General features: G+C 38.7%; 1 protein-coding gene across 3 annotated transcripts in view; it reads right to left on the reverse strand.

The window, feature by feature from the left end:
* LOC137281480 (filamin-A-like) overlaps nucleotides 1-17,236 on the reverse strand; it is a 124,849-nt gene extending 107,613 nt beyond the window's left edge. For all 3 annotated transcript variants that reach the window (XM_067812732.1, XM_067812731.1, XM_067812733.1), the window contains exons 1-3: nucleotides 16,547-17,236; nucleotides 3,922-4,111; nucleotides 1,979-2,044 (exon numbers count right to left, since the gene is read on the reverse strand). In XM_067812732.1, coding sequence (XP_067668833.1) covers nucleotides 1,979-2,044; nucleotides 3,922-4,111; nucleotides 16,547-16,883 — 593 coding nt within the window. In that variant the 5' untranslated portion in view covers nucleotides 16,884-17,236. The remainder of the gene's footprint in view (nucleotides 1-1,978; nucleotides 2,045-3,921; nucleotides 4,112-16,546) is intronic.
* Between the last annotated feature and the right edge of the window lie 1,954 nt (nucleotides 17,237-19,190).

Consider the following 19,190-nt stretch of genomic DNA (forward strand, 5'->3'; position numbering starts at 1 on the left):
ATGGCATGTACATTGTTTAACATTGGCCATATGTGGATATACAAGCTACAGAAATCCAAAACATCGCAATTACCACACTGTAATTTATGATGCTAATAAGATCTGCATATGTACATTGCAGCACAATACACAGGTAATCCCTGGTGTATCAAAGTAAGGATGATTGATGCATACTTCTGTAGTATATGACAATCACTGTGATTGACGAGTGTTGTCAGTTTCACTGCTTCATCAATAATCAATTGCAGCCAGCTGACACGGCAAGCGTAAATTAAGGTGAGACAAGAGAAGGCTATTACATTGTACACACAAAAAATCTATAATAACACTGTGTCAGAACCACACAAAAAATATCGTTAAAATACGTAGATTGTATAGTAGTAATCTCACAGACAGAGGTGCTGTTGATTGCATTTTTTTGTTACAATTCTGCTAGACAGTAGTTGCAATCATCTGATGCTGGAGGCCACTTAAAAAGGTATTCTCTACTGTGAGGGTGGTATGTATTTGATGCTAAACATTTCACTGAAAACAACAGCACTATGTGGCAAACTGAATATATTATCAATGGCACCCCAGTGACTCTTTTTCAAATTTGGGACAGTGGAAAATTCGATCTTCACTTACATCTTATTGTTACAATTAAATAAAATTATCAAGATTATAATGAGAATAACCAAGTAAAACCTTATCCATATCTTTCTAAATATCAAATGTATATACTAGTATGTGAAAATGACAATCAAATCTAAGTTTTCTGATTTGCTATCAGTAAGTTGGCACATAGTTGTGAAGTATAACTACTGCACATTTTATAGTATACAGCAGGGTTCTGTGTGATGTCTCAATGTGTATTCAGCGAGCACAAATGTGGAAAATGGAGGGGAAAAGAAATTCTCTGAGTCCAGAGGGATGCACAATTATTTTGCTTTGTACCCATAAGACATCAATGATTTTGCTAAGTGTTTGGTTGGTTCTTTCAGAGCAGTCAAGTGCAGCATTTTATCCAGCAGTCCACAGGATCAATGGATCATTCCAGGCTCCAAAGGAATGATCAAAACATACAGCTGTCTACACCATTACTTCTCTGGCCCACCCTACTGCTTGCAAGGACCATGAACACTAATAAGTGGGAGTCCCTGGGACACAAGTGTTTGTGAGTCAAGGTAAAATCATGTATACAGTATATTAGGTACAAAACATGATTGCTCCACCCTCCACCAACAACCCTACCCCACCCCCTCCCTATCTTGACCCCCTACATACCTACCACTGAGAAATATCAAAGGCAAACATTATGAAACCTCTATATCATAATCTGACACAAAATATCCTTAAGCTGATTTCTTACTGTAAAAGCACTTAAGACTGAGGATAAAACACAGTTCTACTCTGGCTATATGTGTGGACCCACCTTGAACATTTTGGATCCATTTTCAAACTATGAGAATGTCCCTTCACCATGCACTGAATATTTATGACATGACATGACATTTATTCAGTATTTTATAGAATGATAATCCCATAATGAAAATAATAATAATTTCATTTTCATGTCCCAGTTACACTTTGTGAATCATCCTGTGCTATCAGCATATTAATTTCCAACATATTTTGATATGTAGCAGAATATCTTCTAGCATATACTAGGAACATTTTTCTGTAAAATATAAAAATGAGGAAGATGTGTCACATAGGCCCAACTTATTTCCACAGAATCATTGAGATTTAACTATGCAGCTGTCACACACAAGAAGTTCCCTTATTGAAAGCATAACTGCTAGGCCATTACAGACTGGGAAAAGTGCTGACTGTCTTAGATTAATGTCCGTAACTAGGTCTGCACCCTCCAACACAACTGAAACTGAAGGCTCTTAATTTTCAGACAACGCTGCAGCTCAGGATACTAGCTGTTGTTAATTACGTACATATCAATAATGTATACAATCAATGAAAGACCAGATGAAGAAGGGTTTACCTGTTCTGTCGACTCAGGTGACGCCAATCTGGACACAGGCCAGGTTGACAGTACTCAATGACAGCGCTGAAATGAACAATCAAAGACATCTACACATACATTTCACATCTTGTCACTGGTCACAAAAGAATAATTTATCAGTATATAGGCAAGTGAATGAATGTTGTTTTATACTGTGGTCAGCACTACAACAGCAGCACACATTGTATATGTGTCAGTCTGAACCAGGCAAACTACTGGCTCACAGCATGAGCATCACCCATATCATCAGGGGGCAGGGCATGATGACACACAAACAGAACATGATGACAGAGAGCCTGATGACACAAACAGAAGATGATAAAACACAAACAACATGATGACAGACAATATGGTGACAAACAAACAACATGGTGACACACAGACAGAGCATGATGACACACTAACAAAGTATGACTCACGAACAGAGCATTATGACACACAGAGCATGATGACATGTACACAAACAGGGGAAGAAAACACACAAGCAGCATGATGACAGACAGAGCATGGTGACAAGCAAACAACACAGTGACACACAGACAGATGCATGATGGCACATAAAAACACATGATCACACACACCCAGGCCAATACTTGGTGCTGAGCTTTTCCCCAAGTGACCATGTCCGCAGAAACATGAAAAGTCACCAGAAGCATGCAATAAAGACACCCTGACCTCCGTGATGCCCTGCTGCACCACTGCATCAACACACGACACTGTTGGACCCCAGCAGATCAGATCTCCAAGCAGAGAAGATCATATCAATTCAATCAGGCAATACCACATGGATCAGAGGTAATATCCTGATGTTTCCCACTGTCCCCTTCTGTCTGTCCATAGCACAATGATAAATTTGTCTTTTATGCCTTCAACCATCAAAAATCTTTTTCTTACATCATAAACAATAACTTGAAAACTGTCACTGAAACGAATGGGCAAAAAACAAGATCTGAGGATCTGTCATAGGCAATAAAGGATTGCTAGCTATGAACTAGAAATCATATTGTTAGAATGCCATTGTCACAGTGTCGTGATCACCAGTTAGAACCTTCAGTGTATGGGTTGTCAGGCTATCCCAGTACACATACACACAGTCCATGAATAATTACACAAGAACGATACACAGCCCTCCTTTGAACATAGGCCCTATACACTACCATGTACTTTGGGGAACAAAGTACAGGAATAGTCTTTCCACCTCTTTTTGAATCTGAGTTGTTCTGAGTTGTAGCTTATGTAGAATAACTGATCCCACAATAAGAAATCCAGTTTGATCTGCCAAGGTTGTATGTGTTTTGTATTTTATGAAATTCATCATGGACTTTGTGGTTAATGATGATAATGTGTCCCTTTACATAGCACCAAACTCCACACTAGGCATGCTGATAGTGCTAATGGTGCGTGAGTGACTAAGTGAGTGAGTTACTTTTACGCTGCACAGAGAAATATTACAGATATATGATGGCAGTCTGTAAATAACCGAATCTGGACCAGACAATCCAGTGGTCAACAGCATGAGCATCGATCTGCGCATTTGGGAATCGATGACATATTTCAACCAACTCAGCAAACCTGACCACCCAATCCCATTAGTCACCTCTTACGACAAGCACAGCCACCTTTAGTGGCAAGTCTGGGTTGCTGAAGACTTATTCTACCCTGGATCTTTACCGGTCCCGGGTGAATAGCATAGCACCTAATAACCCTAGATAACCTAAACTGCCTGTTAGGCACTAGAAGGTAACATAGTCAATTGACTGGGATACCCATTTTCATGCATGTTGACAACCAAAGACCACACCATAGGGAGAAACCAAACCAAACATCTCTGGTGAGCCAAGTCATTACCTAATCTCCTGGACTACTAATTACTGTACCTACCAATAGGAGGAAATATAAATACACATCTGAGAACAACTTACTGCAGGTTGACGCCATCATTCCAGTCTGATGTGAAGTTTGTGATTTGGCATTCTGGAACAACAGCCTTCAGCCATGCCAACATCAACTTCTTTGGTGGGAACTTTGTTTTGCCGATCTGGTATCGGAGAATCAGGTGCCATATGAGACCAAGAATCAACTTGAGGCTACCATTCACGATATCTTCACTTCCTGAAAATGGAATTGTAGGACAATGAAATGCAGGGTTAACTAAATTCAGATCATCCTCAAAAGATGAATATCATGTTGCTTAAGTAAATGAGAACTGTACAAATTTGTCAAAGAATTGATGCTGTTTGAAGCAGAGTGTATTGTCATTTTACAAAATCTACTCATACAAAGTGTTATATTTGGAAACAAAATAAACATAGTCACTGTTACTTGTCGTTAGTTCTTTCCCTAGATGGGTGCTTTTTTTTAATGAAGAAAGGGTTAATCGCTATTTTGTAGTGTTATTTATTAAGTCCTAAGGCATGTATTTCAATGACTGAGCAGGTTATATCTCCATTGTGTCCCTATTCTCTAGCCATGTGTAGAAACTTTATCTTTTGTCTTGCTGATGAAGAACTAGATGTTTCAACCACTCTTAGAAACAGGGATGGCAACAGGTGAAAGTGATTTCAGCTGACAATCAGCTGGAGTCTGAGGGCCTCGCAGCAATCTATCTAAAGGAGTCCCAGCGAAATTCTGAAATTTGATAGCCCACGAGACACAGACGTGGGTACTTGATGTTGATAAGTAGGACCTCAACCTCTTAATCTCAGAATCAACCGATTTGCATATAAATCTGCAGATTTCCACTCACTCACTCACTCACTCACTCACTCACTCACTCACTCACTCACTCACTGCTGAAAATGATGAACACTTAAACAAGTGAAAGTTGATATACTGAATTTATAACCACTTACTCATATAATAAAGATAGAGAACAGATTCTAAGGGTGTATGGAAATATAAATAGACTGGGTAAAAAGGTTTTGGACAAATTAATTAAGTACATTTTGACATTTATTTTGCTGAATTTTGTCATTAATATTCAACAGAAAGATGGTCATCATCTTCATAATTACCACGATCATCATCATGATGATTCAAAAATCCCATTGCCCGATGCCCGTGACAAGTCAGTTTTCATTGCAGGTAATCAAATAATGGTTTATTACTTGTCTGTGGGTTACTAGATAATTTCCACTTATGGTTTCAAACTGCAAATAAACTTGGATTTCATTTCACATCTGCTCAAAATGTAGCCATTAAATGTCTCAATGGTAATTAAGGAAAGTATCATTTTTCGATAAACTGTCCATTAAAACCAAACATCATGTTGATTTATTCTTTCATAATTTATCATCATGATTATATCATAAAATCAGGGCAAGAGGAAAAATAGTCACGAAAAGTTACTTTCATAAAGTCATTTGCCCTGTGGCAAGTAGCTTTTAAACAAACATTTGAACCTCTGTATAGAAAAAATGACAACTGTGTAACTGTCTTGTTATCATGTTCATACTAAATAGATCAACCTTTAAAACTGTCACATCAACATCTTCAAAATGAGATTACTGAAGTCTGTGCTTCCTGTACGGCCTGGATAAGCACATCAGGTTTTACCTACGTCAGCATTTTCCACAGGTATGCTGTGTCATGCCACTCATGATGGTCATGCTGGAGTAAGCCAGTGGCCGGAATAGTGAATCAGTGTCAGTACTCACTTCAGTGTGTAAAACAGGAGTCAGCAGTATTCTGGGATTGCTGGGTAGGGGTGTAGGGTGCCTTCAATGTCAGCAATATTCTGGGGATACTGGGGAAGGGTGTGGAATGCCTTCCATGTCAGCAATATATCAGGGTTGCTGTTGAAGGGTGTAGGGTGCCTTTAATATCAGCATGTGGGTGTTTTGTTTGCTTCCTTGCTCAAGTAGAAGTCCCCCTCTCTCTCCTCCCCAACCTAAACCCTCCCAGGTCCTCCTTCCATCTCCCCACCTCTCATCATGCACATTTAACATATAGTCAAACAGGACATAGGGAAAATGACAGGTCCAACACCCTTCACACAGATGTGAAACACAAAATGTCACCAACAGTGAAGCAATGACACGGTTGTAGATAGCCACTGGACCTTGGCCAATGACCCATGGTATAATACATGACCCCATTGAGGTGAACAAGTACCCTTAGGCAGGTTCCTGAACCAAGCCTTTGCTTTGACAAACAATGTGCTTCCATTCATGCTAATCCATTATAACCTGTTACATCTTAATCAGATAGGATAAGTGTCTTATAAGTCTATGTCCTGGCAAGCAGTGTAAGCACTGGTACTTGATCAGACAAAGTGTTTCTATGATGAATCCCATCCCATGTCCTGACAACTGAAGCTGCTGTTACATCATCTACCTACAACAGACCAGGAAACTGCAGATCAGTCCCTGCCCCTTGTCCTGCACAACTGAAGTACTATAAGGGGTAGAACAGGTCTTCAGCAACCCATGCTTGTCACAGCAAGCAACTATGCTTGTCGTAAGAAGCTATTCATATGATTTAGTGACTTGGTTGACACATGTCACTGGTTCCCAAGTGCTCATGCTGTTGATCACTGGACTGTCTGGTCCACACATGATTATTTACAGACTGCCATCGTATAGCTGGAATATTGATGAGTGTGGCATAAAACTAAGCTCACTCAGTCACACATTGTAAGCAAGGTCTGAATATAGGTGACTGAAAAAAAAGTCATTGAAAACATTTACACGAAAAATAAATATTATAATACATCCTGTTTTCCTGATATTTGCATTTTTCACACTGTATTTCATAAATTTCAATTTCATCATCAGTAATAAAACCATCCACTTCTCCAGTTAGTCAGAACCACTAAAAACCTGACATACAGCAAACTGAGACCTGTACACGTGATGGAAATATTGACAAAGATTTGTGTCATACTGACAGCACAGATGGTAATAAACTCTTGAGTTCTGCAGATGACGTGAAATGCAACTAGAGCTCTACTTCACCAAGGAACTGTAGATGCCAGATTTACAACCTTCATTGCTCCGAGACAACTATATGAGTGAGCCCAAAGTCCAGGGAGATACTGATCACATCCATCAACTTCAGAAGGGAATCAAAATATCATAAATCTGGGTCATTTTATTAAGGAAGTATTCTCTAAGAGCACATCAGTCACATATGTGTTGTAAACACCTTTCATCATCAACAGAGACATTAGAATGCATGTACCATAGTACTGTTTGCTTTCATTTTGTCATAACCCGTGAAGGTCCTGGGGAAAGGTGAATATGCTTGTTCGACTAACGAGATCGGGTGGTCAGGTACCCTGCCTTGGTTGACACATGTCATCGGTTCCCACTTGCGCTGATCGATGGTCATATTGTTGATCACTTGATTGTCTGTCCAGACTCGATTATTTACAGATCACCGCCATATAGCTTGAATACTGCTGATAGTGGTATAAAACTTAACTCACTCACTAACTCTTTTTGCCATCATTTCTACCTTTTGTCATCTGTCAAACATTTCTAAGATTCATAAAACAATGACTAGGGTTTTACAACTGAATTTTCAGTACTTGCACAATTATCTTAAATCTCAATAAAACTAGTAATAGAAGAAAGTAACCATATTCAAAATGGCTAAACACTCAATATGAGCAATAGTTGTTCACAAACACTCATCTGTCATTCATCTACAACTAAACAAAGGCTATTGGTGCAGAAATTCTGCAGATGCAGAAACTAATGATGATAGTTTGAAGTAGAAGAGGAAGACGACACCTGAAAGTCTGGGTTAATTATTGGATGGGGGTACTACATAATTTCATAAAAGTACTGCATTCATTCTTAGGAATACTGCATGCTGATTATATCAATACTGCATGTTACTGCTTTTAGTACTACATGTTGTTTTAGATAGCACTCTGTTTGGGACAGGATGCTTATTGTTTTTCAGCATATTGGGAACTCTGAGATTAGTGAGAATGTTCAAACACATTCCAGCTTGTGTATCATCATAGGAAAAGGGATTCGGTTATCATGAAACATTAGTCATTGTTTTGTGTGTGCCATGTACCAACACCACAAGGTAGTACTCCATTTAAGCAACAGTATTTGAAATCAAGTCAAGTAATTTTCTGATAGGAGTGAGTGAGTTCAACTTAAGGCCACTTTTAGCTATATTCCAGCAATATCATGGTGGGGGACACCACAAATAGCTTTCATTGTACCCTTGTGAGGAATCAAACACATGATGAGAAAACGCTTTAACCACTAGGCTACCCCTCTAATTGAAAGGAAGACAAAGAAAATAACAGACATGTTCAAGGAGGAAGTGAGATAGTGGGAACATCCTTTGTCAGTCAAGCAGCAGCCACAGCCATTCATACCCACGACTTGTCACTGTGACACGTGGCCACACATTCCAGCAGCCAGTGTCAACAATGACAGTCCAGTGAGACTCACTGACCAGCAGATGGACACAACCAGTACCGTACACTGATCCAGCTTGTTGAAACACAACAATAAAGTACTTCAGTGTGTGAATAAAGTAATAATTAGTACTCCAATACACTGACCCAACTTGTTGAAACACAACAATAAAGTACTTCAGCATGTGAGTGTCTTACAAAAAGACAAGCAGCTGGATACACCCATAGCACAAGACTTTGAACCAGAAACAAGTCACTGGGCTAACAATCCAGGGTTGAATATTCAAGGTTATCTATATGCTTTCAAAAATGCATGGCTCAACAATAGACAGAACGACAGGAAAATGAGAGCAAGTTTTTGAAATATTATTTTGAATCCACTTGGCATTGACACTGTTTGGGGCAAATAACTGACAATAATCAAGATCACATGGACTGCACCTGAACTGCTAAAACATTCAAGGGCCTGCACTACAATAAGATTTGACCCCAATTGCACAGGAACTGTTGTCATTTTGCTCAATTCCTCAAAAAAATAAATTAAACATATGTGCTAACTTGATCACATATCTGCTATCTCGTTGTTTAGTATACTCAGTTGAGGTACATATTTGATCTGTACAAATTAGAAAAACAACAAACAGCTGATGTACATATTAAATATTTGGTCTGTAAAAGTGCTGTGAGCACAAAAAAATTTTAAAAAACAGGCCATGACCCATATTTTTTCAATGGATCCAATCAAAGTATAAAAGATGCTTTATTTGAGGACTAAACTGTTTTCAATAATTAAGAAACACTGCGGTTTTAGTTTATTTCATTTTATCAATTTCATTCTGTCTTTTTTGTCTAGTTCTTCTGTTGTCTGTTTGTGTTATTTTTGTCCTGGTGAGGTATTCCCAAAAGAAAAGCTTTGCTTGTTTCCCAAAACCAGAGTCTCTCTTGAAAAAAATATGTTTAAACCACAGCTTTTGGTGGTTAATTGAAATAATCAAAGATTGGTCACAGTGACTAAACAACCGAGCAATCTCATAATCGAACACAAGCGATTTCGTAACTATTGTGGTAGTCAGCGATTCCAAAATTGTTTTCAGTGCCACTTGCCACTTGACTTTAAGCAAGTAACTTGTCCTGCCAATCATGCTGACATAACATTATGAAGAAAAAATCAACATGGTATTTGATGTTAGTGTTTAGTGGACTATTACTGAAAAATGATAAATAGCGAAGAAAGATAATTCTTCTTTATTATCATTGGAAATTTAATCGCTACATTTTGAGCAGATATGAAATGAAATCAAAGTTTATTTGCAGTTTGAAAGCCAAAATTATCTAGTAGCCCATGGACAAGTCAGCAACCATTAATTGTTTTCCTGAAATTAAAACTGACTTGTCCCGGGCGATGGGCAATGGGATTTTTTAACCCCTGTATCAAAGTCTTTGAAACACTTGACGATGGAACAAAACTTTCTAAGTTGTCAGGGCCTGAAAACTGTTTAATTCTTAGAAAAATTCAAATCACTCATTGAAAAGTCATGTCTGAATATTTCTTGAAGACTCCAAGAAGTTACATTCATGATATGTATTAGTCGTCACTTCAAAGTCATCTTGCTATACATATCTGCAATAACAACCTGGATAGGAAAATCTGAAAAGTGATGCTAACCAAATTTTTTTTATGATTGTTCATCGGTAATGAAGTCATCACCAGTTGTGAGATTTCAACCAATTCCCAACACTAATAGCTTTGAATGCAACCATGTATAGCAATGTTCCCTTGATTGATATGACTGATATATCAGTTTTGTATATAACGTATCACCCAATATTGGTGATCATACATCACTTGGTCTACATACCAAGTCACCGGGGAGAGGGGACAGTAATAGTTTCATGGAAATGAGCACTATATAAAATATCCCACAGTAATAATAAATAATATGAGGAACTAAAACACCATAATCAGAAAATGTTTCCATATTCTCAACAAGTCTGTCCCAACCTAGTAACAGCTGTTTACTAGTCAGATTTCATCAATTATTCTGGTGTCAGTTTGATACAACTATACACTCACATTCGTAGCCACATACAAGATCAATACCTTCAGAATAATTCTGTTCACAGTCTGACAATGAGAAGTAATTTTGCTGTGTTTATACAGTATTCAGGCAGAAATCTTCTTCACTGATTTTATCAAAGCATTTCTTAAGATGATCCTAACTTGCTCATGATGTCAGTCACTGGGTCGATTGGCCCATGCTCGAATGTTCACACACCACCTACACACGGATTATCCAACTGATAAAGAGGCAAGAACTAGCTTACAAACATTATGAAAAATAAATCAAGAAGTTGTTAGTCATAAGAATTTTCTTGTATTTTTCTAATATTTCTGAAAATTAGACAGTATAAGGGTGAAAATGTTTTTCCATTACTTACTTCAAGTTTGTGTTAATGTAAACAGTAAATCTACTTAATAAACAATGACTTAACTGTAGCAAAATGATTGCTACAGAAGCATAATCAGCAACCAATTAAATTATAAATATTTCCTTTCTACAGCCTCTGACTTTTATAATCCCATTAATTCAATGTTTTCACACAATACTTTGTACGAATTGTTCTTGTGGCAGATTCAAAATTTCTAACAAAGCCATAAATTAAATGTTGAAATACCACATAACTACAAGTAGTTTCAGCCTCTAGCAGTATCCCATCTATCACAACATTTCTTTAACATGATTCTATGACAGGCTCTCACACTGTCTGTGGTGCAGTGTACACACTTGAGTGTCCCATCACCTTGATGGCTGTAATCAACACTCATCAGCAGCCTGTCAACACCTCCTGGAGAGCATGCTAGTCCAATAACATTGGAGACAGTTGTGTTCCACTCAACACCGACAACTCAAGTGTCACATAGAAGCGATTACTGCATAACCTGCTCTAACGGAGTATCACTTCACACTGATTTATCATAATGCCTAAACCACACATCGTTAATTCACCTGCACTTCAATACAAGGTACACATACTCAAGCACTTATGTACACTTGACCTGATAACACCCCCCCTCCCAACCAACAAATGCTTTTCCTCATATCCGTCCATAGTGTACCCACTACAGCTCAATATCTACTTTACAAAATATTTATGTTAGCGTTAGGTTAGAAAAGGTTATTAGATTTTCTTTCAATTCTTTAATGACAATAAGGAGAGGAAAAATGTTATTATTGATCCTCAAAATGGTTAATTTTGGCACCCTAGATTTCAAAATATGGGGATATCTCCTGGAAGTTACATATATCATAACCTAAATTTAACCATGTGGCAGAAATGTTGATTATACATGTGTACATGCCACACTAAATTTCATCACTTATATCCTGTGTATATATCATACTGATGATGTCACTGATGGGCATGTCGTGCCACTGCTTGTATATATACAATAGCCAACATTGGAATACATGACTTATGTCCTGACAATGCTTGTATATATCACAGTCTTGGCTATGAAGGTGATTGTTATTCCTGAAGGGTCTACTAGACGTGACCTGCCTTCAGCTGAACAGTGACACACAGTACTATTAGATTTAACATTCCCAGACAGTTGACACAAGCTGCAGTTACCGCACACGCACGCAAGCACACACACTAGGGCTTATTGTAGAACAATACATATGCATTATGTAATATACACCTGTATATAAAATATGTCAGCAACCCTAAATGAGGCAAGATTAAGGTAAAACTAGTCATGGCAATAAGCTTTTCCTGAAATTGTACAGCTACATATCTGTTTGAGAACAAGAAATAGAGAAAAATGCTGTGACCAAAGGTCTTTCTACAATTCTTATTCCTAACTGCGTTGTAAAAGAGTCAGTGAACCATGGGGTTTTCAGGTGTAATAATGAGTGGGTTTCATTTTCCTGAAACTGAAGTATTATGGGTGAGGATTAAACAGAATCGAAAGGAAGCTTAGAATAATCCTTAATTTCGGAGTTGCGGCAATCAAGACTTGTGAAGTCATTGTAGACTTTGTTGGACTCCTAGACACACTAGACAAGCTGCGTCCTTCTCTGTGACATGAATCACGGAACGCTGGGACGGCATCAGGGCGACCTGCACACCAGGAAAGGGACTGGTGTTTACTTTACTCAACCTCACATTTCCTCAAAAGGTCACTTTGAAATTTATAGCTTGTTTGTCCTTTCAGTAGTGTTTACTTTTCCTAAAAAAAACTGTCACCTATTTCACAGAACATGATGGGAGTGATGAACGTGTGTGGCAACAGTGATGGGATACTCTGGTCCTGAGGAGTTCCCGACTGTCTACGCACACTAGAAGCATGACACATGCATAAACATTGTTCCACAGGTTTCTGACCTGAAAAATCAAAACATCTAACTGCTTGTAAACATCTTCTGTATGGATTATTTAACTAAGGATATGACAGATACAAATATTGAAAACCAGGAAAAGAATAACATGCATATGTGTGTGATGAAAGTTGCATATTTTTACTATACAACTGCTAGATACTTGCTAAAATGTTATTGTTTGTAGTCCACACAGCAGTACCGATAACTGAGTTTCCATCCAGATAATGTAAATGTTGTCCAGCAAAACAGCACTATAGTTCTTCCTGGACAGCATGTAATGGTGGGGGTGGGGTCTACCCTGTGGTAACTCTGTCTCATGTACTGGAGTCACAATATGACAAGTCAAATGCGTAGTGTAGGGTGGGGCTGAGAGTGGGTCTGACTCTGAGGGTCTAGCCAGTACTATCTCAGCGTCCTGTACTGGAGTCACAACATACCAAATCAACCAGGTTAAACTAGGGTGGGGCAGAAATTGAATGGTGTCTTGTATAGGTGGTAGAAACATTGTAAATAGCAACAATAACGTCAATGTCATATACACAAACAACCTCTCCGTCTTCCGCCCATTCTGATTTCACTCCGATGAGTAGACAGGAGATTGGTAGAGATATAGGTAGAGGGTGGGTGTGGTTATTATCTAGAACATGTTTATCAGTGCTGACAAATGACAGTGAGTGAGTGAGTGAGTGAGTGAGTGAGTGAGTGAGTGAGTGAGTGAGTGAGTGAGTGAGTGAGTGAGTGAGTGAGTGAGTGAGTGAGTGAGTGAGTGAGTGAGTGAGTGAGTGAGTGAGTGAGCTTTAATACCATAGTCACCATGACACCGATAATTTAAACAGTTGAATCTAACGCTGCAGACTCAATGTTGTTTGTTGGCATTATCATATAAATTTGTTCACTTGTAAGTTTGATGTTTTGGTGGTTTCTTAAATAATACATCTGAAACATCTAAATAAAGATACTATCACCAACTTCTACCTGTTTACTCAGGGAATGTTTACCATCTTCTCATAAAAGGATCATGATACATGCTTTAATTGTAACATTCCCGTCTCTCTAATCATACTGACAAGTAGATGGTAGGTACTTCTCTACATGCAACATGGAGATTATTCACTTGTATTGACTTATCAAGCCTACAGTCAACATAGGAGTGAAACAGGTGTATAAATAACTTCAGGTTGTAAGCGGGACAGGGGGATCTCTGATGTGGTGATATGTTTAATGTGGGAGTAACGCCATGAGTAACCATGACTTATGTCACATGACAACACTGCTGCCAGTAAATCAGCTGATGGTAATCATCAGTATCACATTATAAGTAAAGATATATTACAGCCGAGCAGGTCAGTCTTCACGGACATAATTCACGTTAGAAACTAAATACTGCTAGCCGGAAAACTGAAAAATAATCAAAACACTGTTCAAAACTGTGTTTATTACTCATACATTTTCAGGGACTGGAAAGCTTTGGTAACATATCACTTTATGTGGGGTAGACTATAAACTCTTAAGCATATTTAGATAAAGAAACAGTGTTTGTCTAGCTTATGTCACCTAAACCTATAAGACTCCTTCACCAATTGAGCATTACAGTGAAGCTGAAGCGATGATTCCGGACATGTCTAATACCTTGTATGTAAAGTGTTACACCTTCTGCACAGATAATCACTATTGACACACAACTGTAAACATTATTTGTGATTTCCTTGTCAAACATGTGGAATTCTTGTACCTAGGAGATCACCAAGATTAACAATATACCTCTAAGTCAGATCAGCAGAAGCAAGGTAGGTATGACAACTTGCATGTACATATGATGACAGGTGACATGCAGTTCTACCTGCAAAGTAAATAGCTACATTTGTTTGAAAATATGAAAGATCTTATTTCAATATCTTGCATAATCGGGTATATCAGGTGTGTATATCATGGTATATGTACTCAAATATGGACTATTGTTTACATACATCATGGTCGCAGAGGTTCAAATTTTTTTTTTAAAGTGATTTTCCACAGGGCAAGTGACTTCAAGAAAGTAACGTGTCCCGACTAATTTTCCACAAGCCCTGATTTTATGACACAATGTTTGATGTTAATATTTACTGGACTCTTTATCAAAGCGTGCTAAATTTGAAGGAACGACAGCTCTAATTTACTATTATTGCGAAATGTAATAGCTACGTTATGAGCAGAAATGAAATCCAAGTTTATATGCAGTTCGAAACCATAAGTGGAAATTATTTGATTGACCGAAATGAGAACTGACTTGTCCCAAGTGTTGGGAGATGGGATTTTTGAACCCCTTTGTAGTCTACTGGTATATATGTGATCATATGCCAGAGCATGAGATGCTGGCATTCCTTCTTAGAGCCGATAATCATATTGATGAAATAATATTGTATTTTACTCTCATAGAAATTTCAAGGTATCTGTATCCACTCAAGGATAACAGCAATGATCTTACCAGTATCTGTCACTGTCACACTCTGTATATATTGAGGAAATTCTCTGCAATGTACATAGCCACATCCATTTGAAAATATGAATGCTTTTATTTCAACATCTTGCATTATCGGGTATGAGGTTTGTATAAGCATTTTTGGTATTTTGACAAATGAATTATATTACATGGTGGTAAATGGGGCTACCGAGGAGTTGTGTATCTATATTTACTACACACACCAAAGTTTACTATCCTATCCATTGAAAATCAGCACCACCCCTCCTACCCCCTCAACTGTTCCCTACTCTCTCTCTCTCGCTTTCTCACTCTCGCTCTCTCTCTCTCTCTCTCTCTATCTATCTCTATATCTCTCTGTCTACCTCCCTCTCTATCTATCTATCTATCTCTATCTATCTCTATCTATCTCTATCTCTCTCTCTCTCTCTCTCTCAATCTTCCAAAAAATGGAAGACTCATAACAAAAAGAATGTAAATATTTAAATACTCGATGAAAAGCCAGAGTTGCATATATTTGCTTCATGGTCTGTACGACAGACTAATGCTGTCAATTGTCAGTATGTCACTTTCACTGACATAACTAGGGCACACTGAACCCTGATATTATATTATCATGGTCGCTGATGAAATAGTTCTGTCAACTTATGGATGTATACATTGACATCAGTCGAAGTAACCAGTCCGTGTCGACCGTTACATGCAACTCACATAACATCACAGCAAGAGTTCACTTAACAAAGAAGTAACAAAAAGCCTTGAAAAACACCTGGGTTACTGAGTGTGGCATATGGGATCATCAAAAACATTTCTGCTTCACCTGAACGATGTTGTATGATCATACATCTATTAAGTAATCAGTCAGATCTGAAAGCACTGTGTTGCAAAATGCCACTCATCAGATTATGTCACAAAATTTGTAAATGAAAAATATGCTCCAAAGAATGTTCACCTTTCTTGTTTGTCATTTAGCACTGCACTCAGGAGTAGTCTAGCTATAGATTAGTCATGTCAAAAGCAAGTTGTCATGAGTACTTTTGAACTGATACCCCAAACAAATCATGAATGGTACTTAATCATATGACACAAACCAGATCTATTGAGCCGCTATTGACATACATCTTTATTAGGCTGGTCATTAACCTAGTGTGATATATGCATGATAAACGCCTATATTGAGCTGAAATAGACACTTCAATCAGGTCAAAGGTGATGGATGGTTGGGGCGTCATGTTGGGAAGTGTCATTTGCTCAAGGCAAGTGAATCTAGCGTGGTAAACAGATAGGTATAACGTAAGGGTGTGCAAGTATTTGCTTACCGATGTTGACAAGCCGAATATTGTCGGCGGCGATGGCATTCAGTGCAAGAGTGACATTTTCAAGGTACTGATGTTGGTTGTTTGGTTTCTTGATGACTCTTCCAATACTGGGTTTCTGTTGTAAGGCTGCCACCAGTGCACACAGCTTGACACCGTCACAGAGGTCCTCCTGCAGGTTATCAACTGTCATGCCAGACCCATGCAGCTGTAGGTTTATCCAATTCTGGAAAGTATTCTTCTGTATAGTGATCCATTTATCGCTGTCCCCACCCCTCACAGACAAACCCCGACCCTCCCGCGATCTCGCCTGGTTGCCGATGATATCAACTTCACTCATAGTTGTAGTAGTAATTTCCTCCAAAAATATCCAAGTATCAGGGGGCACCCCTGTTCATTCACACCTTCACAACCGTCGGATCAAATTAAGCACAAAATCAATAGAAATTCCAAACAGCGATCAACAGTTCAGTGGAGCCAATTATCGAACCGCGTAGTAGCTCTGTCGCTTGCTTAGCAGTGTTTCAGGCGACCCAGAACGTCAAATGAGCTAACTCTGCGCTCAGCCAGATTGGACCACTTGCTTTAGTACGAGGGTGTTGGCCCTATCCAGGTAGGCAGCTCGCTACGCACTCCTTGGCTTTGCATATTCAAATCACGGTACACAGAACCGGTTTGTCTTCTCCGCCCGTCAAGCATGACAAGTAACAACCACCTGGTCCTAATACTCACCTGACGAGTGCTTGCGTATACGCTGCTTTGACGCGGTGTTCTTGTGAACCTACATGTAGACAGGTAAATCGCTCGTTGTGAGGTCGCTGGTCATTTACAACGTCCGAGCTAGCGTTTAACGTCACGCACAGTGTATCGTGTAATTTGAACCGTTTCATCTGATCATTTCTGCGAGAGTATGTAGATGCAGGACAATTTGTGTAACGAGGGTGAACAGCTGACAAGCCGTTGTGTTAGTCAGATCCTAAACTTGCTAAACGTTGTGATTTTACATAGAAATGAACAATATCTTAACATGCAACGGTAGTTCCCGGTATTTGGATATTATCGGTGATTCTTCATCGTGAGAAGGTTTGTTTCGCTCTTGACAAATGTGTTAGCTGTTACATTCTGACTTTATGTGGACATTTCAGTTATAACAAAATTGTTTCGCATTTTTTCAAATTTTTATTGCGATGTATCTATCCGGTTTTACTAAGGCGAATATTAGAATTTGTCGCAATAAAAATAGGCTACAGGTGCTATCCCACCTCGATCTAATTGTCAGTTGTATAGATTTGTAATCAGTGTTTAAATCATTCGAAATGGAGACCTTGTATCAAGAGCGAAGGTTATCGTCACCTGTAATATTTTTAACATATTCAAACCGGTGAAGATTCGTGTTGGAATTGGGCTTCAGCATGCGCCTTAAGGCAACAAGCGGAATGGAATTGTCAAACTCACTCAAATGGCTCATGCAGTTCAGCATAGCCTGGTTGCGTTGTTCGACGTCCATGATGTCAATCACTGGATTTTCAGTCCCAGACTTGATTATTTACACACCACTGCCATACTGCTGTAAATTTGCTAAATGAGGGTCAATCAAACTGACCAAGCTGATCAAACCACACAGGACTACAAGTCATTTAAATGATGTCAATTAATATTAACAAAAAAGCAACTTTAAAAATTGCAGATCATATAAATTCATTTTTTACAAAACTGATGAAAAAAATAAGATCGTGTGAAATAGACAAGTACAGAACCGAAATGCATCTTGACCACGCCTTTTACCCTGGTCGAGTGACTGGGTATATTTGTAGGCCGCTTTAAACAGTATTCCAGCAATATCACGAAGTGGGACACTGGAAATGGGCTTCACTCATTGTACCCATGTGTGGAATCGTACCTCGGTCTTCAGCGTCTCTCTCTCTCTATGTTGAGTATTTTGTGATTTAACTATGGAATTACTTAAAGCAGATGTTCTGAGGATCTCACGTAAAAAAGTGAAGAATTCATTCCATTCTTTCTTTCGTTTGATACTACGATATCCGTTTTCCCCAATATTACAGATATTCTGACATAATTCAGCCAAACAGCCTCACCCGCTTCAGTTACAGAGTAAATTCGTTAAAATGCATTGATGGGACAGTTGGATAACAATATCGTGCATGTAAACACACATCAGATGGAAGGCCAAATATAGGTAGGGCCAGTGAACAATGACAGTATCGTTAGTACTGCTCATGTACAAAGTATGAAGTGATCAAAACCCTTTATACCTGTTTACATTTACTGGAAATAGTCGAGCTCGTTATTGCAAGTTAAACGTTTACCCTAATTCAGGTTATTAAAGACATCTATTTCGACTTCGTGTCTTTGTACTTTATCTGAATCTACATTTCAGAACCGACAAAATCATTTATGGGTTGTTGGCATAACGCTGGTTGCGTCTGAACGGATTAACAATGATATCATCTTGTCAGCTTGCTGTCCGAATCCTTTTGACTGACACGCGGATAATTTATGGTCTCTACATTGGCACCCATCACTGGTCTGGCTGGCACGTTCATAAGTAACCTGAGCGAAATAATACGGTATTTGATGTGCTAGGCGGGGGTGGGGTGGGTGGGGATGTTTAGCAGCAGCAGCAGCA

The sequence above is a fragment of the Haliotis asinina genome, chromosome 4 (assembly GCF_037392515.1).
Source record: "Haliotis asinina isolate JCU_RB_2024 chromosome 4, JCU_Hal_asi_v2, whole genome shotgun sequence".
NCBI lineage: Eukaryota > Metazoa > Mollusca > Gastropoda > Lepetellida > Haliotidae > Haliotis > Haliotis asinina.